We start from the raw sequence: 23,542 nt of genomic DNA, 5'->3' as shown, positions 1-23,542 counted from the left end.
ATTATACCAACTCAGTGGCCTCAAACCAGACAGGACTGGAAAGAAGCGGTTTACTCGCTCTGCTCTACAATAGCCCTGAAAAAAAGTGAGCTATCCCACACCCAAGACGACAAAATAAAACAAAAATATCTTCATATAGCATGACGTGGGACAGTAAAACTAACAAACGAGGCTTGTCGATCGTAAACTGGAGGGATTTTCTTTCTTAAGTGCTTACTGGGTGTAGTGTCATGTACCCTGTAAATCAAACATCTAAAATTAACCAAGACATGCATCTGTACTGCAACCAAATCTCCATTTTCATAAGGAAAGACTGAAGGTTTCTCCCATGAGGCAAGAAAATTTAAAAAGTTAATAAAAAAATTATTGAAACCCAACAATTACCATATTGTTTTTCCAATTATCATAAGTTTTTCTTGATCCTTCCTTATAAACAAAGGGACACATTTATGAATCACAAGCTGAATGAATCTGTGTAAATGGTTTTTAAAATCACGCTTACGTAAACTGATGCGTTCAATTCAATGTGGCTATTTAAAAGAATAGGTCACCCAAAAATAAAAAAAACTTCTGAAAATGTACTCTCCCTCAGGCCATTCACTTGCTCATCAGTGGTTCCTCTGCAGTGAATGGGTGCCGTCAGAATGAGAGTCTGATAAAAACATCACAATAAACCACAAGTAATCCACACCACTCCAGTCCATCAGTTAACATCTTGTGACATGTAATGCTTGTTTGCAAGATGTGTGATGCGTTTTTAATATCAAGCTTACTTCAAATATGTTCTGATGAAGAAACAAATTAGTCTTGGATAGCCTGATAATGAGTCAATTTTCATCAAATTTTCATTTTTGGGTGAACTACTCCTTTAAGTAAGAATGATTTGTCCACAGAAATTCACTCTCCTTCTGTTGACACATCAAGAAATGTTAATACTCATTCTGATATTTTATAACCAAAACACTTTATAACACCAAAATTTAAACACCAAATGTTCTCAACAAAAATGGAAAGAAATTTTTTTTTACAGTGTGTGAAAACCCTACAGAGGCTTTAATGAATCGCGTGAAAGCGCATGAATGAAGAACGGAACCCTGTTCTTCCACAGCCAGAGAAGTGATGAGCTGCCCAGCTGAGCTGCTATCAGCCAATGAGGATGCAGGAAAGAGAGCAGGTGCATGATGGTTTTCGTTCAGTCTGACTTCTTGTCCTGTTGAGCGTCACATTTGGCCTGCGTTCAGAGACAGAGCAGAAAGAACGTCACCAACTGATTTGGCGAGTGATTTTAGGTGGCTGACATGACTTCGGGAAGTCTTAGCTGTGTCCTGCATGCTTTATACACTGTATATATATATAAAGCTGTATGGGATGACAGAATGGGCTTCACAGCGCTGTGATGTGCATGAAAGCAGAAAGCACCTTGTTGACCTTGTTGCTGTGTGCTGAGCGTGTAACATGCAATGAGTCACGGTCTCTTATGAGCTGCTTATTTATATGTAAACAAGAGAAGCCTGTCTATCTGACTCCCACCCTCTCTCTCACTTACACACACTTGAGAAGACTACCAGTCATAACGTTCATGCTTCCAGAGGACGACGACTGACAGGTGCACAGACCTCAGGGTAATAAAAGTACAGAAAAAAGTGAACAGAGAGAGAGTGAGGCAATCTCTTCTAGTATCATCAGCCACATGAGTTTCAATTAGAATTGCTGGAAATATCGGTTATCGGCAAAAATCCATGCCGATAGGGTTGCGTCCATTGCTGGAGCGGCTGAGAAGGGTCTGCTGTCATTATACAGTGCGAGAGCGGCCTCTAGTGGTTGAAATCACTGACAGCACATGCTATTTGTTTAGACACGTGATACTGCACGCTGAACAGAGCGGGAAACTTCAGACGCAGATTTAAATGCAGCCGACAGAAAATCCTGCCGCGCCATTCACATAGTTTTCCATTAAATTACATTATATTGGTCCCGAATCGTTGTTAATGTACATAATGAATTGTGTATTGTGCATTTTCAGCAAAACGTTTGTCTTTCTGTGGCTCTAATAAAGTCTGTGTGCTTCATTTATAGAGCTATAATATAGATCGCGCTTTCTCTTTCCGTTTGCTCCGTTTTTTAAACACCGAACTTCAAACTCATCTATGCCAAATTGTTCATTCTTGAAGTAAACTTGTGTCTGTTTGGTGATTAAATAAACTGTTTTAGACCGCTGCTCGAGTTGAACACAATGCGTCCGGAGTGTGTGTGATACTAGTGAGTTCTCCTAGACTTAGCGCTGCGCTTTTATTTTGATTAGATAATCATCAAGTGTTCAAGAATAGAAGCAGTTCAAGTGTGAGAGTATACATACAATATCCATATGTAATATCATTTTAATGCTATAGCCTTTGTGTATATATTTAAAGATGTGCATCTTTAAGCATGACAGTTGAAATGAAATGGTAACACTTTAAAATAGGAGACCATTTGTAGCATTAAGATTAATGAAAGCTGTGCAAGTATTGTTCCTTGTTAGAGTGTGTTAATTTCAACATTTACTATTATTTTTTATTTTTTTTTACTACTACTACTAGTAGTATGGTTCAGTACTGTTTTTGTTAATAAAGCACTATTTTAGTTTTTGTTCAGTATCAATTTTAAAACTATCGGTTAATTAATCGGTATCGGCCAATGTGGTCCAACCTAGCTATCGGTATCGGCAAAATCCACTATCGGTCGACCTCTAGTTTCAATATTGTGAGCTGATTTCTTTTAAGAGTAAACATAATTTGAACCAAACAGCAACTGTTGCAAAGTAAATTTAAAATAAAATATATTTAAAAGAACAATTAAACACTTTAAATAAAACAAAATAATAATACATAATCAAATTTATCAACATATCAAATTAATAAAAAAATAATCCTGCATGCTTAAACAAATACATTTAAATTAAAGTAAAATGGCATGTTAGAACTTCTATGTACACTTTTGAGTGAAGACGTAAGCTAACCAGTGAAATAGTTCATTGAGAAGAACGGATTTGCTGCATTGAATAAGACCTCAACTCGATTGGTACTTATGCATACGAGGCTTAGCATAAGAAATAGAATAAATGTTTAACCAGAGACTCGCCACATCTAAACTCACATACTTCAGATGCTACTGAAATCATTCATCTTTTATCAGGTCACTTCAGTTATTTGCAGACAGCGAGGCAGCTCACTAGGGTCAAGGAAAGATGTTAGCGGTGTGACACACGCGTGAGCTCTGACCTGCAGTCTGCCGTGTTCCTCCAGCAGACGGTCGTACTCCACTGTGAGGTTCTCAGCCTGCTTCTTCATGGCCTTCACATCGCTGTCTGACTTCTGAAGAGCTGCACAAGCAAACGAACAGTGTAAACAATAAGTCCTAGAAATACAGGAGTCACGAGATCTAAATGGCCTTTTCTGTAGGTCTACAAATTCACCAGGTTACAGTATCATCACAGAGTCAGACCTTTTGACTTTCAGTGGAATCTCTGGTTCACTTTGTGGCTTATTCTGTCCAAATACTGCTCACTTAGACCAGAAGAGACCATGCGATTGACACATACTACCAATCAAAAGATTTTTGGGGGAGTTGCTAAGTTGCTTTTTTCATGTTTTTAAAGAAGTCTCTTATTTATTTGATCTACAATACAGTAAAAACTGTTATATTGTGAAATATTATTACAATTTAAAATAACTGCTTTCTATTCCAATGTATTTTTAAAATGTAATTTATTCATGTGATGTCAAAGCTGAATTTTCAGCATCATTACTCCAGTCTTCAGTGTCACATGATCCTTCAGAAATCACTCTAATATACTGATTTGTTGCTCAAGAAACATTTCTTATTATTATCAATGTTGAAAACAGTTGTGCTGCTTAATATTTTTGTGGAAACTGTGATAAAAGCATTTATCAGGATTCTTTGATAAATCGAAAAGTAAAAAAAAAAACAGCATTTATTTGAAATATAATTATTTGTACAACGTAAAAGACTTTACGGTCACTTTTTATTCAATTTAGTGCATGCTCGATTAATAAAAGTATCAATTTGTTAAAAAAAAAATCTTACTGAACCCAAACTGTTGAAACTAAGTGTGTAACACTATTCATTTTATTTACAATGACATTTAAATGGCAGGTTGATCTGAAAACTATTAATAAAACAATAGCTGCATGCAAGCTCACTTACTGTTTTCTGCACTACCCTTAAAATGTGCTTTGGTACAAGATGACCCAATGGAGACCTCAGTTTGGGGGTCATCAAAGGGTCATGAACCCTATAAGCACTGTCTAAATACAGTAAACATGTGAAAGGAGGCGTGGGAATCGATCTTACTAAGCTTATTCTTTTGTAAGAAGTCTAGTTCTGCTGAGGTCATCTTGTGTTGCTCACTGTAGAGTCATCAAAGGAACCGAAGTTTTTTTTTTGATGTACTCTGAATCCATGTCTGACAACATTAAATAATGAAGCAAGAATGCATTAAACTGAATGCTGTTGAAGTTTAAAAGCAAATAATGCTTTTAAACTTTCTATTCATTAAAGAATCCTGAAAAACAATGTATCACAGTTTCCACAAAAATACTAAGCAGCATTGATTTCTGAAGGATCATGTGACACAAAAGAAATGGAGTAATGATGCTGAAAATGTAGCTTTGCCTCACAGGAACAAATTACATTTTAAAATATTAAATATATTCAAATAGAAAACAGTTATTTTAAATCATAATAATATTTGACAATATTACTGCATTTACTGTATATGCAAATACAAACTTTTGAACGGTAAATGTTCCAGTAAATGCTCCTGGTTTTATTGTGTGGCCAATTCATTAATGTATTATTGTTAATATTAGTCTGAAGAAAAAGTGTTAATTCTAATCATCTTTGATCAAAATATGGCTTTCACCACCTCTGAAATGACTTTTCTGTTGACACTTCCAATGCCATATTGCAGGGAAAAATATTAAACCAATAATATGCCATTTTGCATGATCCAATCAAATAATTACATTAATACTAATAAACTTCCCAAGTGAAAAAGTACTATATTTAAAATACATTTATTTCATTCTAAGTATAGTTCAAATCTATTAACATATAGTTTATATATATACAGTGGGGCAAAAAAGTATTTAGTCAGCCACCAATTGTGCAAGTTCTCCCACTTAAAAAGATGAGAGAGGCCTGTAATTTTCATCATAGGTATACCTCAACTATGACAGACAAAATGAGAAAAGAAAATCCAGAAAATCACATTGTAGGATTTTTAAAGAATTAATTGGTAAATTCCTCTGTAAAATAAGTATTTGGTCACCTACAAACAAGCAAGATTTCTGGCTCTCACAGACCTGTAACTTCTTCTTTAAGAGGCTCCTCTGTCCTCCACTCGTTACCTGTATTAATGGCATCTGTTTGAACTTGTTATCAGTATAAAAGACACCTGTCCACAACCTCAAACAGTCACACTCCAAACTCCACCATGGCCAAGACCAAAGAGCTGTCAAAAGACACCAGAAACAAAATTGTAGACCTGCACCAGGCTGGAAAGACTGAATCTGCAATAGGTAAGCACCTTGGTGTGAAGAAATCAACTGTGGGAGCAATTATTAGAAAATGGAAGACATACAAGACCACTGATAATCTCCCTCGATTGTATATATATATATATATATATATATATATATATATAAACATAATTAAACTTTATTACTACTGCTATTTCTTAATATTAAGCCTAAAATGTGTTTTAATGTCACTATTGATGAGGATTATATGATCTTTGAATAATATCAGTCTTTAAATGCAACAAGTTATATAAAGTGTATGTGAAGTATACTTGCAATAGTTTCACTTTAGCACAATCAAACATACTTCAGTACATATTTAGTTGGACTTCTGCCCTTCTGCACAAGTGAAGGAAGTTGTTCCAATTTAGCAGACTTTATACCAGTTTAGTATACCAAAAGTACAATTGCAGGGTATATTTATTAAGTACATCAACATGTAAATGTATTTGTAGTATACTTAGCATTTTACTATATAACTATATAATACATTTTACTATATTTATTTTTCACTAGGATTTATTAAAAAAATGTGTTTAATAGTCTTTTGGCCATTGATGTTCACCAAGAGATCCATAGACGTGCACACATTAGCGGAGTGATTCAGAGTCGTTTAGTACCTTTCTTAGTTGCGTCGAGTTCATCCTTCAGTTTCCTGACCTCTTCTGTCAGATTTTTCTTATCCTCCTCCACGCCACCCTTGGTCTTCCCACCCACCTCAGGCACTTCAACACCCGCTTCCCGCAGTTTCTGATGAAAAACAGTTAGTCATCTTTTTGTTAGTCATATCATGGGATAATCAGCTATTTCTCAAAAAAGTGTTGCTCTGAGTTCCCAGAGGATATTGAGAGGGTGTAAAATATCTGATAAATCACTTCATGTGTTAACAGAGTCATGTTCAAACTGGTTTAATTTTGTTATATATGTTACTGTGCACAATTTATTCTTGACTCAATCAATTCCCAATCCTTAAAATCAAGTTCCATTCTGCTTTTTCAAATATATCCAGTTCATTGTGTTTCAGAGGTGAAATGGGTTGCAAACAGTTACTTGGAAAGATGTTTTTAGCTAGAAAACTGGCAAAACATTTCACCGAAAACCTAAACCACTGTCCTGTAAGGACTCTCTTTACAATTTCACAGGCCATTCATTAACATAATAAAATACAGGGAAAAAAACAAGTGCTCTATTTTCCAGGGATTGCAATGATGTTAAAATTAGGTTTATCAATGTTCTCTGTGTAACCAGCTTAGAAGACCCAGTTAGTGAGTAACCATCAACAGTAGTCGTTCACATCTGACTGGCCCACTCATACAAACATAAAACATTCTCCAGAAAGATGATTTTAGCCTGTAGTCTCACTAAATACAAGAACACTACAGAATAAATGGTATGATCAACTCAAACAACATATGCAGTTAAATACAAAACTCATTTTATGATTCAGCTATTCAAAAGCTGCTTATCTATATGCACCACATGTGTACTTGCAAGTCCTGAGACCAAGATATCATGAATATTTGGTTTTCCCAGAAGAGAAAGAGTGGAAATGTTAAATGCACATATCAGCTAAAATTTTACTGGAAATCTAGTACTTTTACTAAACACAACAAAAGTGAAATTTGGATTTCATGGGGTCATTACTGAACAATAACTGTCTGAAACTTCAGTAGCAGTCAGCGCTAACTCAACAGTGTGCTCACAGACATCCTGTACTCTTCTTCTGCTTACAAATGAACACATGACCACATGAGGAATATTGCGGTAAAGCTGTCAAGGGTCATGAAAGTTTCTCATACGTGAAAGGAGTTCCACAAATCGTTAAAACCTGACCGAGTGAATATTTTCATGCTAAACAGCTCAAGGTACATGGCCCAAGGCACACAGGCATTTTTAAAAGAGCCTTTTCAAAGTCACCTGGACAAGAAAAACACAGGGGAGTGTTTTAGTTCTTGCCAAACAAAGGAAAGATGTTTTCTGGCCTCGGCGAACAACTAGATCTGGGTCAGATGTTTTGGATGATGGTTCCCGCAGATATATTAAAAGTAAGTTAAAATACAACTGAAGCACCAAGTTGAAAAGACTACTCTTAAATGGGACATAGAGGAGAGTGAAGATGATGCAAGCTGTGTCGCCCCTTAAATCTAGGAAACTGCATAATTTTTGTCATGTCCTCATACTTTATATTTAGAAACAAGGGTAAATCATATGCAGCTTCCTGTGAATGAAAGATGCACATTTCTTTGACAAGCTAGCACACTGAAATGCTGCTTTCATAATAAATTATATAGAAATTAATATAAATTAAATATATAACTGATAATCATAATTAAATAAAAATTAAATAAAGCTGAACAGAACATTTCATATTTCTCTGTAACCTTGATAGTTGGAACAGGCAGTAATAAAGTCTTAATTTCTACAGTCCTGTAGAATATTTTTGTAAAGCTACGTTTACTTATATTTCAAAAAAAAAATAATAATAATAAAATTGACTGCATCAGTATATATTCTGAATATGAATCCCTTCCCTGGTTAAAATATTTAGGAAAATCTGAATAATATGCAGTAAATTAAAACTGTGAAATGGCACAGTGCAACACAATTTTTTTAAATAACTAATTTATTTAATTTAATATTTTTTTATCTAAAACATTAATTGCTCAAGTATTCCCAAATGATTCAATTTATCCCTCTTTGACCAGTCATATTTCTATAGCTGTATGTTATAGATGCTTTCATCTAATTTTAGTTGATAACAGACCAAAATAGAAAGTACTGTGCCTTGCACCCCAGAATCATTTATATATACGTATGTGTCAGATAAAAGTCCAATAAAACAATAAAAATTCATAAATACAGTAACATTCATCACACTTAAAACAACATCAAGAAATTTTATTTTCCTGTTATTAATTGTTGCTGATGTAACAGTTATTATTAATAAATTTATATTTAATAATAATAATAATAATACCGCAGGGCTCTACAGTATGACCATTTCACATGCATTTGCGACCGAAGACTACTGCGTATGAAAAAATATTTAGGAGCACCAGTGCTACTGACCCGATCAGCATATGTGTGTTTGCGCTCAGGGGAGCATCAAAGGTTTCTACTTACAATGTGTTTTTGCAGCGTTGAGTAATGGATCACAGATTTCTGTTGATCCCTTGAGCACAATGTTAATCAGAATTAGGGATGCACGATATATCGGCCACCATATCGGTATCGGCCCATATCGGCTCATTTTTTCTGTTATCGGTATCGGCCTGATAAGAAAATTTGGCCGATATCTTAAAGCCGATAAATAATGCATTATTTCCTTCAGAGACACTTCAGATGCGCGCTGTTCGTTTGCAGCCTTTTGTGCAATTGTACATTGTAATATTGTGTTTATTTGATGTATATCTGATTTATCTCATATAGAATGCGTTGGGTTAAGTTAAAAGAGCGCTTCAGTTTACCAGTGATCATCTTTAGCTCAGCACACGCAGCCCAAACAGCAGTGCACAACATTAATAACTATGATTGGGAATGTCGTGTATATAACATTCTAATGAGAACATTATAATAATAAAACGTTGTGAATTCTTTTGGTTTAGTTGCCGTGTTTCAGCGCGTTGTTATGGGAAGAGCGCATCCACAACAGGATCACACATTCTGACTATAGCATGCAATAACTGCGTCATTTTGTACATATATAAGTTGTAATATTATGTTTATGTTGTATTAATATTAATCTCAGGATGCATTTCCTTGAGTTAAATAAGCTGCCAGCAAAACGCTTCAGTTTACCATGTTCATTCAGCTCTTCAGCTTCAGCACGCGCAGCTCAACGGCTGCTATTTAAAACAGTGGTATTAATTTGTTACTTTCAAAATCATTGATACATTATTAATAACAACAACCACTTGTATTGTTCTCTTATTATTTTCATCAACAGTATGGTTTAGTAATTAAAATCATTTAATTATTGTCCGTGCAGAGGCTATTCCGTTTTATTGATCTATGGCGCATTCATTTTGATTCTTTACACGTGTAATGATGTCCAGTGACTTGTTTGCATTATTTATGCATTATTTTATTTATTTGTAAGACTTTTTTATGACTAAATTTGGTAATGGGAGAGTAAAAATATTTTTAAAACGTACACCGTTCAAACTAGGCTGCTTATGTTGAAGTGTTTGGGATGTGGCTTTTAATGATGAGACCTTTTTTGTAATCAGGCTCTCAAAAAGTATATAACAATTTGGATATAGAGTTATCGGCCAACATATCGGTTATCGGTAAAGAATAATCGGTTATCGGTATCGGCCAAAATTTTCATATCGGTGCATCCCTAATCAGAATACACTCACTGCTCAAAACACTGGCGTTTTGTTCAGTGCCGATTTATGTAAGCTCACGAATCCTCTCATTATGACAAACAAAGTGTAGACAGGGTGTAAATAAGAGACTCATTGTGCAGTGTAGGGAGCTTCGTTGATTATAATGGAACTTTGTGAGATCGCGATGAACTAAGGAGAGTGGCAGCTTTTAACGATGATTAAGGGAGTTCACAAATGTGGTATTGATTTAATACAATAGCTAAATAAACAAGAAGTTAATATTAAGTGACTTTCATTGTCTGACTATAACACTATTGCCTGATTTTGCTCTATTTCATCAATGAAAATAGTTTCAAACAAAGTTACAGCTGAGCCGCTGCACATCTCCAAGCAAACACTTGGAGAAATTTATGAATGAACATGCGTTTTTAAACAAATCTAGTCAGTCAATGACTACATTTACATGGACATCAGTAATCTAATTATTTACCTTATTCTGAATAAGACAATATTACGATTAAGGTGTTTGCATGAGTTGCTTTTAGAATATCCCTTTCATGTACCTGTTTTACATGTTATAGTACATAGATTGATTAATGGCACACGTCACATCACACAAGTGCTCCTAAAAAGAAAAGTAAGCATAGAGCCCTGTAACAAGAACAACAAGAACAATAATAATAATAATTATTATTATTACTATTAATTAATTTATTATTATTAATACATTTATTTATTAATAAAGAAATAAACCAATATATAAATAAATAAATACCCTATGCAGACATATTGTAACATTCACAATGCAAATTTCCCGCGCGAGTTCATCCAGATCATTTATGGGAACAAATCAGCAAAAACATTAACGACGTCACAAACCACATGAACACCTACATTACGATATGTGGAGATTCGCCAGTCATAACAAAGATCATTTATCTATACAGTAAAGCCTTAATGGTACAAGTAGCAATAACAGCCTGCTAAATTCCCACAGAAAGGGTGAAAATGGTAAAAATGAACTAAAATAAAACCTTGTTTAACAATATAAGTGGACTTGCTAAAACGTAAAATGCTCAAAGAATGGAAAACGACCCATTCCAACCATCAAGCCCTCACAAAAACTATCAGTGCTTAAATACCAAAGGATCAGTCTTAGCTAATTGCATTATGAATTATTAAAAAACTATTTCACATAACTAATAGCTGCAATAGAACTAGATTTTATGAAGCAGAGCCGTGCAAAATTCATGATCTTATTCACATTCAATTCTGAGAGCGCTCCAATAACTGCTTGGGGACCAATGATGGAGAACGATCAACAGAGATGAGAGATCAATACAGGCCCTGTAAGGGGTCATGTGCCGTTCTCGCCTCATCCCCTCACAGTACAGCTCCGTTAGCATCTATACATGGATTATGCATTCAAGTCTATCAATAATAACCGCAGCAAAACAATCACAAATGCCGGTCAGGTCATCTCACCGAGTCAAATGACACTCGTCCTGTACAGACGCTTCAAGAACAGAGCAGGAGATTTACAGGCCTCATTATGCCAGAGTAAAACTTAATTTACTAAATTTAAATATTCCACCATCTGTCACTCAGTACAGCTTGTGCTCTTGTTTATGGCTCACTCTGTGGTTACAACATTTGACAGACGTGATTTATGGCGGTGTGTGTGTGTGTGTGTGTGTGTGTGTGTGATAACCCATGTGTGCCATGCTTCTGCATGGGGTGACAGCATGCAAAGATCAATGTGGTGACTAACTGCACGTCAGCACTGTAATTGAGCCACGCAGTGCTGATCTATCCCAGCATTCCCCACACTCGGGCATCTACATTCTAACAAACTACAACTGCTAAAGACAATAACACAGCATGTGATAGCCATTTGCAGGGCTTTTATTAACTAATTAGACGTGCAAGGAAATAACAGTGTTTGCAAATGTCATACAATATGTGAGACGTTTCGCAACTGTCATAATAGTCAGTGCATGCCTTTTTTTCTTGACTACAAGAATCAATAGGCATAGACATGGTTAAGTGTAAAAGCAGCTAAATATATATGCAAGGAACACCAGATCAATGACAATTCAGTGTCAATAAATGTAAAACAGAGGACCAATTGCAATTTGTTATGCAAATATTAAGATATTACAAAATAGAATATCTTAATATTGAAAAAATATAAATATGAAAAATATTAATAAATACTACAAGAAAAAAAAGACCAAATTAAATTAGAAATGGTGCCATGGCAACTAACTGAAATACATTTTAAGTTAAAGTACTAAAACTACTAAAATTAAAACAAATTAAAGCTATATGGAAAAAAACAAAAACTAATAAAAATGACAAAAGCACAAAAAAAAATTACTAAAACTTAAGACTAAAAAATTAATTTGGAATGATATAAATAAAAGCTAATTCAAAATATTAATAATATTATAATAGTATATAAATACCACTAATAATGCTTATTTGCATTAAACATAAAAATGCCATAATACCTAGACTCTGTGCTGAAAAATATGCAATGCTAGTTAAATGATACTATTTAGTGCACTACTTTGGAAGCCCTAAAACTTTCAAACTTAAAATAAAAACTAAATTAACAGAAAGTAAAAAAACAACAACAACAAAAAACTAAGCTGAAAAAGTAAACTAGAAATTAAACAAAAATAATAATTAAATTTAAAAAAAGTGTAATGCTTACAAACTAACAACAGAACAAACAAGACTAAAATTATCTATCAAACAATGCTTGAAATGAGTCGGTTTGTTAACCAATTCAGTCTGAACTACCATCAGAAGTTTAATACTCAGGGTCAGAAGTTTAGAACAAACCCTAACCAGAATGCTTGAGAAATATCAATACAGTGCTGTAATAATAACTAATCATTGACACACAGCCATAAATGAGTTTGATGATGTCAAGGCTGCCACAAGCAGACGCGAGTCATCGGAGTGTCATCATATGTATTCTACTATAAGGGCACAAACTAGCACTCGGTACTTTCTCCTTTCACTGCATTTGAAAAGGCCTGTCAACATGGAACTGTTCTATTGAACTGTAGTTCCGCTCTACATTGTTTATAATGTCAGTTATTTAACAGATGTTAATTATGCAAAGTGGTTGGCAATTCCATTGAATTTCCCTGGAAGTCCACTGGACGCAAATGTGTTTCAGTGTCTCAAGAGCACAATGATGAAAGCTCATCACCACCTATAAAGTTTCAATTATCAACCACTAAACCAAACCTCAATATCTGGGTTACTTGCCCTACTTAAAGATGCTATCAACAATGTCTTCTTGATATGTAATATTATAACAACTAGAACAGTCAAAATATTTTCCTGTTTATATTCCCAATTTACTAAATATATTCCTACTCATTTTTATAAAAATTACTAGAAATTTATTAATTTTTAAAAATATTTTTATAAAAACTATTATCATCATAAATATGTACACATGTAGGTAACTACTGTTCAAATGTTTGGGGTCAGTATTTTTTTTCTTTTCTTTTTTTTCTTTCAGTATACTTTTATTCATCATGGACACTAAATTTGACCATTTTCAACATTAATAGTAAAATAAAATATTGTTAATTATTTCTTGAGTATGGAAAGTAATTATTTTAAATTGTAATAACATTTCATAATATTACTGTTTTGACATATTTTTTTATCAAATAAATGCATACCAAATAGAAATGTATTAATTTTAAAATATTTTTATAAAAACTCTTCAAACTACTGTTCAAATGTTTCTGGTTATTTTTTATGCATGTATTTTATTTATTTTGAATACTTTGAATACTTGTATTCATCATGGACACACTAAATTTTACACTGTTTTCAACATTAATAAAAAAAATTCTTGTGTATGGAAAGTAATTATTTTAAATAGTAATATTTCACAATATTACTGTTTTTACTGTATTTTTGATCAAATAAATGCAGCCTTGGTGAGCATTAGAGACTTCTTTTAAAAATATATTTTTAAAAATTAAAAAGTCTTGACAACCCCAAATATAAAAGCCTAATTTCATTTTGGGTCATAAGGAACAAAAGTTTTGGTATTTTCTAGCCATTTATATTTCTTACCACAAAAAAAGGGTCAGTAAGCAGATGGCCAGTAACTCAACATTTCAAGTACTTTTACTGGCATCTAACAGTATGTGAGTGTCAAGTGTTACTTTTGGACACTTCCACATAGTCTGTCAATTCTAAACCCATTTCTAGATATAATGTGAACCTCTGCCCTCAAGTGGTAAAGTGCAAAGTCTGCAGCACTGTGATATTGATGGACAGTGTTTCTCTGAGGACTGAGAAATTATGAACATTTATCAAACCAGAATGACTCATGAGAACATGTGATGTTAAAGCATTACTAATGAAGTGCATGTGGGATCACAACTAAATCACAAACATGTTAGCAAAAACTCAAGAATAAATAATCTCAAAATTACAATTTTGTCATCATTTTAGTCCTTCTCATGTCTTTCCAACACCATCATTTATTTTTTTGAATTAGGTCACTATAGAGCAGCTTACCAACTTCTTCTTTTGTGTTGGTCATAGACATTTACAATCACATGAGGGTGAGCAAACAATGACAGAATATTAATTTTTGGTTGAACAGTTTCTTAATACAGCATATTCATCACAGTCCCTCCCCTGTGCAACTGTCCCACCCACACGTCCCGTAGTTACACCACTGGTCATTAACCAGGTACCAGGTAAAGGTAACCGCACCTTGAAACTCAAAATTACAATTTTGTCATCATTTTAGTCCTTCTCATGTCTTTCCAACACCATAATTTATTTTTTTGAATTAGGTCACTATAGAGCAGCTTACCAACTTCTTCTTTTGTGTTGGTCATAGACATTTACAATCACATGAGGGTGAGCAAACAATGACAGAATATAAATTTTTGGTTGAACAGTTTCTTAATACAGCATATTCATCACAGTCCCTCCCCTGTGCAACTGTCCCACCCACACGTCCCGTAGTTACACCACTGGTCATTAACCAGGTACCAGGTAAAGGTAACCGCACCTTGAATGATCAAAGCAGTATTTTCAGCATCATTACTCCAGTCTTCAGTGTCACACGATCCTTCAGAAATTATTCTAATATGCTGATTTATCATCAATGTTGGAAACAGTTGTGCTGTTTATGTAATATTTTTTTTAACCTGTGATACTTTTTTCAGGATTCTTTGATGAATAAAAAGTTAAAAAAGAACAGCATTTATTAAAAATAGAAATCTTTTCTAACAATGTAAGTCTTTACTATCTCGTTTTACTATCTATTTAACATCCTTGCTGAATAAAAGTATTAATTTCTTTAAATTAAGTCGTGGAAGTCGTGGCCTGATGGTTAGAGAGTCGGACTCGTGCCAGCAGGGATTGTAGGTGGGGGGAGTGAATGTACAGCGCTCTCTCCCACCTTCAATACCACGACCAATACGGTGTCCTTGAGCAAGGCACCGAACCCCCAACTGCTCCCCGGGTGCCGCAGCATAAATGGCTGCCCACTGCTCCGGGTGTGTGTTCACGGTGTGTGTGTGTGCACTTAGGATGGGTTAAATGCAGAGCACTAGTTCCTAGTATGGGTAACCATACTTGGCCACATGTCACCTCACTCACTAAATAAAAATGTATTCCAAACTTTTGAACGGTAGTGTATATTGTTACAAAAAAATTATATTTTAAATACATGCTGTTCTTTTTAACTTTTTATTCATCAAGGAATCCTGAAAAAAGTATTGTTTCCTACATTGACAGTAAATCAATGATTATTTTAAATTGAAATAATATTTCACAATATTACAGTACATTTTCTGTATTTTTAAACTTTGTTTTGATCTCCAGAAGCATGCATAACACTTCTAGGAAACACAGATGTGCATTAATCACCACAACAAAATCAGCATAAACAAATGAGTAACTACTGCTCGACAATAGGCAAATATCACATGGTTTTTGCCAGCCTAAAGCCAGTGTATAGCTTTTGGCTATTCTCCTCATTTAATACCGTCACTCTTCTACAATTTCATAAAGCCAGATGAGCTGAGACGCACAGGCTGATGAGATCTGAACCGTGTGCTCGAATGCAGCATGCATCGCCTTCATGTCAGTGCCCACACGTGTAAAAGGGTTCAAGGTTTTGAAAAAGGCTGCTGTGACCAAAATGCATATGGGTTTAACCAAGGACAGCCACAACTTGCATAAATGCGAGAGAAGCCCACATTTTGGTCAAATGCTCTGTATGACGTGACAAGGTGATCTGAGTTGATCTACAGTAGATTCACTTTAACCTCTCGTGATTTTTAAATTTGCCATTTTTTTATTTTTTAGTTGGTGCAAGTGCTTATACAGTACAGACAAATACAAACAAAACAATAATTTTAAATTGTAATATTTTCACTGCAACAAAAATGTCCTGTTCAAAAATAATAATTTCCATTAGAATCATAATAAATTAAAGGCAGCACAACAAATACTGCATATACTAATCATGCATAAATACTTCACAATTAAAAAAATATATATTTTAAACAAAGAAACACATTTTTATTGCCATGAAAATAATGCTACAATACTTAATGGGCTTCACCCTTCTTGATATACTCTATGAGATACAAAAATACATTAGATTATTTTGCAATAAAAAAAAGTGTGTTATGAATACTTGATCATATTTAAGGTTAGATTACAGCTTTTCAGATGATGATGACTGGTTAAATGTACATAATATCAGAATCAATAAAGCCAGAGAAGAAAAAGGAAGAACAATTATAATACCAGACGCATGTGTATAAAATGTCAAAAATAAAAGAGAAAAAAAAGAGTTCCAAACATCCATAAAAGATTAATTTACTTAGAAGAGATCAGAGAATATATCCTGAATTTAATGTATTTCTCTTACCCCACTAACAATTTTTGTCTTATTTTAAGCATAAATCTAACTAAATTTTGTCAGGCGCCAGTGGACTAAGACAAATAGACTTAATATTTAATTTAATAGATTTAATATATATTCTCTAAAAACAAGTTATTTTTGTAATGTTTGCCATTCTCTTGCATTAACCACTGAACAGCCCTTAAACTAAACATTGGAATCGTCCATACAGCTACTGCATCCTAACATGCCTGAAGCAAATGTCAAGCCGTCATGCGCCACTTCAGTCACCTTTGTGGCATCTGTGCATTTGCTGGCAAGGTGGAGGAGGTCCATTTTGTAACAGAAGTCATGGCCTTTTGGCCAGCGAGAACGCCATGAACACAGGCTAAATATAATGCCATCACCAGTTGCTTGAGCACATGTCCTGCAGCTGTCCGCATGATTATGAAAACGACACTCAAGCCCGGCAGTCAAGGGAAGTAGTATCACTAATGGATGTAATAGTCATGCAGCAGGATATAAATAACCTGCCATTCAGAGAAAATATGGTGGAAACCCCTGTATGGGAAAACTATGCAGATCTGGGAGACTCTCTAATGTTACGTATAGAGCACAACAACAAACCGGCCAATCGGGATGCGGGAAGTTAAGCACCCGTGGATGAGGTTTGTGAATGGAAACAGTGTGGGGGACCCCCAACCGGCTTAACATAAGATTCTTTCCATGTCTACTGTAATATAGCAACATATTCTGCTCTCTGTCTGCCCCACACGTACACAACTCATTCACCTTCATGACTATAAATAAAGACACTGTCTCCAATAAGGTGGGGATGCAAGATAAATCTGTGCTAGAGAAATCAGGAAGCTAATTGGCATGACAAGCAAGTAATTTATGTATAGAGAACATTAATGTATTTTCACTTTCAGTGTGGAAAAATAAATAAAGCTGGCTCAGGGTTAAGGAGAGGAACTACAGCCTTAAATAATGATTTTTGGTGCATTTAACCATTTTGACTGTTGAACTACCATAATCTCAGAAAACATAAAAATATAATAATATTCAAAAAATTTTAAAAAAATTCATTTGTATGATTTTATATCACCTTGGCTCCCTCAATAGCCACTATGACTGACATTTTGCATTGAGCAAAAACAGCTCGTCACAAAACTAATTTTAGATATAACTTGTTTCGGCAGCATTTTATGGGCTTTTCATCTTTAAAAATAAAAGGAGTAAAAAAGATGCATTTAAATGCACAAAGTATTTAATTAAACATTTTAACAAAATAAAAGGGTCTAACTGTTCCATACACCCTGGTTCCCTCGACAAAAACCCAAATGGATTTTTCATGCTCTTCAGTCTTTATTAAAAATCTACAAGCAATAAAGTAAGAATAGTTTGCAAGACTGCATCACTCTATTACCTATCACTTAGTTGTGGATCACATTTCAAAATAAAGGTCTCATGAGGCTTCTATATACTTATGCTATCAAACATGCACACATTTGCATACTATAACAAATTTGCATATTTAAAAAAAATGTATGAGTAAAGTCTAGATTACTTATTGTCTGTCATATGCTAGAAGTGCCAAAAATGTTAGCCATTTCACCTTTTGTAGTTCCCCTTATCATCCTTATCATAATATGAACAGTGCACGCTGTAATATCATTTATCATATCAATAAATTTTATAATATTTGAACTAAACATCACTGATAAAAATTCTAACGGAACATCTTTTGTTATGACACAAACAACCTATCTGTCCTGAATATCCTTGAGTGGGTGGATGGTCTGATTTGATTGACGGATGAGGTCTGCAGCACTGGGCTGTAACTGGCTACAGTGACAGTTGAGAAGCGTTACAGAAGTTGAGGACAAAACCTAGTAAAAACAACCTGTAGTTTTGTACACCAAGGGTACTAAATGTACACGCGGCAAGCCCTTAATGAGAGTACGAAAAAAAATTTGTGAGTAAATATGTTATTTGCCAGTTGTCTGGTAATTTTAGTGGGTACTGCAATATAACACAGGATGAATCAACTTGTGCATTGTCTTATAAATACACTCCTCAGGGATTGAACGTGTCGAACCCAAAGACCCTCTTATGAGAGTCCGGGTGAAGTTCTGTTTACAAGCTTGGTCCAGAAAATCTGCTGGGAGCCATCAACCAAAGCAACACTTAGACCATGCAACTGATCGTGTTCAGAAAACCAGTGCCAAAGAGAGACATGTTGAGGTGGGCAAAATACAGAAACGAGAGAGACCTGCGGGAGAAAGTGGCATAGAGAGAGTCATGGGGAAAAAACACTCACAAACACAGGAGCAGAGCGAAGCCGGCAATGTATTCGTTCCTCTGGGCTCTGAAGAGCTTCATGTGGATGTGCTCAACGGCCACGGGGTTGTTGCTCAGATCCACTTTCTCTGTCAAACTATATTTTCTTATTTCTCTAAATGCATCTGTAGAGGCAGAAATAAAAAACTTTTCAAAAATTCTCATTCATAAATCTAGTTCAATCAATGCAAAATACAAGGGCTGTCAAAATTACGTATTAACAGTTAAATTTGTTTTTACTTTAATTATTGCAGATTTAATTATTGCATACAGTCATTCACACAAATTCCCAAACTTAACACATAAAATAATTAGTTTAATTTATCTTTCTTTTGACCTTAAAAAGGTCATACTCTACACTTTTAAAGCATTTTATTTTTCCCTGAAGAAACGCAGAATGTAACAATCAAATTTTGTTTTAAACCTTTAGAGCTTTATACACTACTGTCAGTAGGACATAGGGTTCAGTAAGATGTTATTAATGTTTTTGAAATAAGCTTTTTATACTCACCAAGGCTACATTTATCTGATCAAAAAATACAGATAAAAAAAAAAAAGTAATTTTGTAAAACATTATTACACTTTAACAATGTGAATAATATTTTATTAACTGTATAATAATATTTAATAACTGCTTTCTATTTTAATATATTTAAAAATGTAATTTATTCCTGGGATGTCAATCTGAATTTTCTGTGCCCAAACTTTTGAACAGTAGTATATGTTAATGATCTGTCATGACTAACTATCTTTTTCATATAAAAAAGTAATAACCCTGCCAAATTGCTGAATACTAAAGCACTGATATGTAAATATAGGCAGTCATCAATACAGCAATCAGTTCTGAATGACCTGCTTTTGCAACTTTTAATAATGATACATCCTCTTTAACTTCATAATGACTTAATTGCCATGTGATGGTGTATGTAGATTTATGCAGCAACCTAAGAATGAACAAGACTGCTTAATGAGAACAATGCAGTGACGTGTTTTCAAGCTCACCTACGAGCAGAAAGACAAGAATACAAATGATGACGATGAAGGCAGTGTTTCCATACGTCGTGATGACAGTGACCAGTCTAGACTTGAAAAATTTGCTCCATCTACAAAGGCAACAAGAGAGATAACATCTTAATTAACAGAGGGCAAAATAAAACATAAGATGACACAAATCTCTCAAAAAGTCCAAAGAACATCATTACGGTTTACATTTCTCCTACACACCAAAAAAGGAGCACATACAAGTGTCTTTGAGAAGCATTCTTGTTTTGGTTTGTGTTTTGAGGAGTCTTCGTGATTCAAAGAAAATGTTGTTTACCAAAGTGTCCCAACCTTGCAACCTTTAAAATGACTTGAAGGTCATGTGAATGCTCTCAAATTAAGAAATGACTCTCTCACAAGACTCCTATTCAAAATCTGTTCGTGGAATAAAAGCATTGAACAGAATTGAATTATCCTGGTAATGCTGGAATCAAAATATCCAACTCAGCTAAATGTGTGTGAGATTCATGTTTTAGTGCTTTAACACAGCAACAATATTTAGCCACAAATGGACAGATTTTAGTACTGGCAACATTCTGGAATCTTTCCTGGAAAGAGGTTGAAGTAAACTGGTGTGAGAGAATTAAATGTTTTTAAAACATGATAACTATCAGAGATTATTAAGATTACTGTGGACTAGGCTTGCCGTAGAAATACCGGTGCCGTTAAGCCGCAACACCGGTTACGTCACTTGCCCACCACCTCACCGACCCCCACCGTCGTTTAGATTTTTTATAGTAATAAAAATCATTTAGTTCAGTAAAAGAACAGACACTACAATTAAAAACTGAACGCAGCTGTTCAATGCAGCGTGCCGAACGACAGTTGCATCACAGATCAGATTTCATTTCTCCAGTGAGGAGAGTGAGTCCAGCTGACTGACCAGAAGAGTGAGGTGAGGTGAGACAAACAAGACGATCGCGGATTATTTAGTTTCGAAACGAAATGCAAAAGCGCCTGTTTGGCAATATTTTGGATTTTGAAAAGCCTGTTGACTTTTGCCGTTTATCTAAGCTGATTTTGGAAGTTTTTTAAAAACATTAATTTCTTATTGAATTGGTTCCACATTGTTTGCTGATTTTTACTTTATTTAAACTTTGTGTCATTTATTTATTTTATTTGACATTCCTTTTTGCTAATAAACGTTCTACATTTCTTATTTATTTGGTTATATATTATACACGTTTACTTATTTCCAGTTTTGTATACCTATTAAACTTTATGTAAGTTATTTGTTATTTTATATTAGGCATAGCCTGCCCTATAGCATGGTGTAATTTTATTTGTTTTGTTAATAAAAGTTCTATTTTATATATACGCTAAAGTGAGTTTGACGTTGTATTTTGTTGTTGCATTCAAGCAATTGACGACGAACTGGCACTAATTCAAAAGTGAAAGTAAAATGCGCACGACACTTTTAAGCTATTAAAAAAACGAAGGAAAGCTAGGAAAAGAGGGAAAATTCAAACGAACAATTGCTTTACTCCGAATTGTCAATATTTGAAAGTGAAAGTAAAATGCACACGCTGCTTTTACAAGCTATTTGAAAGTGAAGGAAAGCAAGGAAAAGAGGGAACGCCCCGCCCCCGCGGTGATACCGGTATTACAAAATGTCCTCACCGTCACAACCCTACTGTGGACCTTTAACTTAAATGAATAGTTCACCCAAAAATTAATAAATTTACTCACCATCAGGCCATCCAAGATGTAGATGAGTTTGTTCCTTCATTGGAACGGATTTGAAAAATACAGCAAATTTACCAAACAGGTGATATTTCATCACAATAATAATCCACAAGCCCATCAATAAAAGTCTTAAGAAGCAAAGAGCTGTGTGTTTGTAAGAAACAATAGAGTCCTATACATATTGCTTTCTACAGTGAAAAAGTTGTCTCACCTGAATCAGGAGAGAAATACACACAGATCAAGCACTGTTGACAAGTGAAAACAGTCCAAAATAGTTCTAAACAAATATGTCGCTGGATTTTGATGCGAGAGAACAACAGATGATGGACTTTTTCACTGGAGGAAGCATTATTATGGATTATGGTCATAGGTTTAAAAGTTAAAAACATCATGATGAATTTGTCTCTTACAAACACGCAACTTTTCACTTCACAAGATGTTAATTGATGGACTCATGTGGATTACTTGTAGATTATTGTGATATTTTTATCAGCTGTTTTTACTCTCATTCTGACGGCACCCATTCACTGCAGAGGATCCACTGGTGAGCGAGTGTTGTAATGCTAAATTTCTCTAAATCTGTTTCCATGAAGAAACAAACTCATCTACATCTTGGATCGCCTGAAGGTGAGTTAAGTTTCAGCAAATCTTAATTTTTGGGTGAACTACTGCTTTAACGTATTTCAACAACATCTGAAACTCACCGTTTTGGGGAGATGAAGGGGACACATAGAAGTAGTACGGCAAACACCTCAGCATACAGAAACGTTGCCACGGCCGTCCATTGAAGACTCATGACGGCTACCTGTAAGTCTATGAGAACATATCAGCAGTGATCAGCCTAACCGATTACATGCACATTATTAACCAGACCCTGTAAACATTAATTAGCATTAAGAATGTGAAATGCACAAGGTTATGACAATATATTGTACTACGTTTGAACAAAAGCCCTGATGCAAAGCACACTCGTTCCTTTATTTTATTACACCATGTAAGAAATGCAGACACGCAAGTGCTCTGGTGATGCTCATTAAAATCGATACAACAGCACCATCTTATGTCTACTACAGAAAAGCCCCAGCCACAAGATGAAACCATCTCCAAGGCCTTTACAAATTATGAGACATGATCAATAACCAACTCATGTCAAATACAAAGAGAAACTACTAGGTTTTGGTAACATCTCAACTGGTAAAAGCAGCTCACAGAGAACAATTTCGGTCATTAAAGACAAGAAAATTAGCAGGAGCAAGTGTATTTATCAAATAATTCAGAACAGATTAAAAAATTAAAAGCAGGGAGTCATGATTCCATATTTAAATGCTTGATAATAAGGGAAGTAATAAACATTTGTTGATAGATCTCATCAAATATAACATACGAATGAATGAATTACAAATGTATTCTGTCAAAGTACATCTGCTTAGACTGGCTGCAAATCAGAGCAAAATAAGACTTTAAACTACTAGTTGATATTAGACATATACATATACATATATATATATATACACACACACACACACACATATATATATACACACATTCACATACATACACACACACATACACACATATATACACATTCACACACACACACATTATATATATATATATATATATATAATGTGTGTGTGTGTGTG

The 23,542-nt window shown here is 34.5% G+C and overlaps 1 protein-coding gene across 1 annotated transcript in view; it reads right to left on the bottom strand.

The window, feature by feature from the left end:
• Positions 1–656: 656 nt before the first annotated feature.
• LOC107584922 (B-cell receptor-associated protein 31-like) overlaps positions 657–23,542 on the bottom strand; it is a 23,257-nt gene continuing 371 nt past the window's right edge. Inside the window, exons 2-7 of the mRNA XM_016271690.1 lie at positions 22,604–22,712; positions 20,175–20,275; positions 19,153–19,297; positions 6,203–6,351; positions 3,261–3,361; positions 657–1,231 (exon numbers count right to left, since the gene is read on the bottom strand). Of these exons, the coding sequence (XP_016127176.1) occupies positions 1,193–1,231; positions 3,261–3,361; positions 6,203–6,351; positions 19,153–19,297; positions 20,175–20,275; positions 22,604–22,695 (627 nt within the window). The 5' untranslated portion in view covers positions 22,696–22,712 and the 3' untranslated portion in view covers positions 657–1,192. The remainder of the gene's footprint in view (positions 1,232–3,260; positions 3,362–6,202; positions 6,352–19,152; positions 19,298–20,174; positions 20,276–22,603; positions 22,713–23,542) is intronic.

The sequence above is a fragment of the Sinocyclocheilus grahami genome, unplaced genomic scaffold, assembly GCF_001515645.1.
Source record: "Sinocyclocheilus grahami isolate Dianchi unplaced genomic scaffold, SAMN03320097.WGS_v1.1 scaffold64.1, whole genome shotgun sequence".
Taxonomy (NCBI): domain Eukaryota; kingdom Metazoa; phylum Chordata; class Actinopteri; order Cypriniformes; family Cyprinidae; genus Sinocyclocheilus; species Sinocyclocheilus grahami.
Note: the sequence above shows the minus strand (reverse complement) of the source record. Positions and strands in the feature narration are given on the sequence as shown.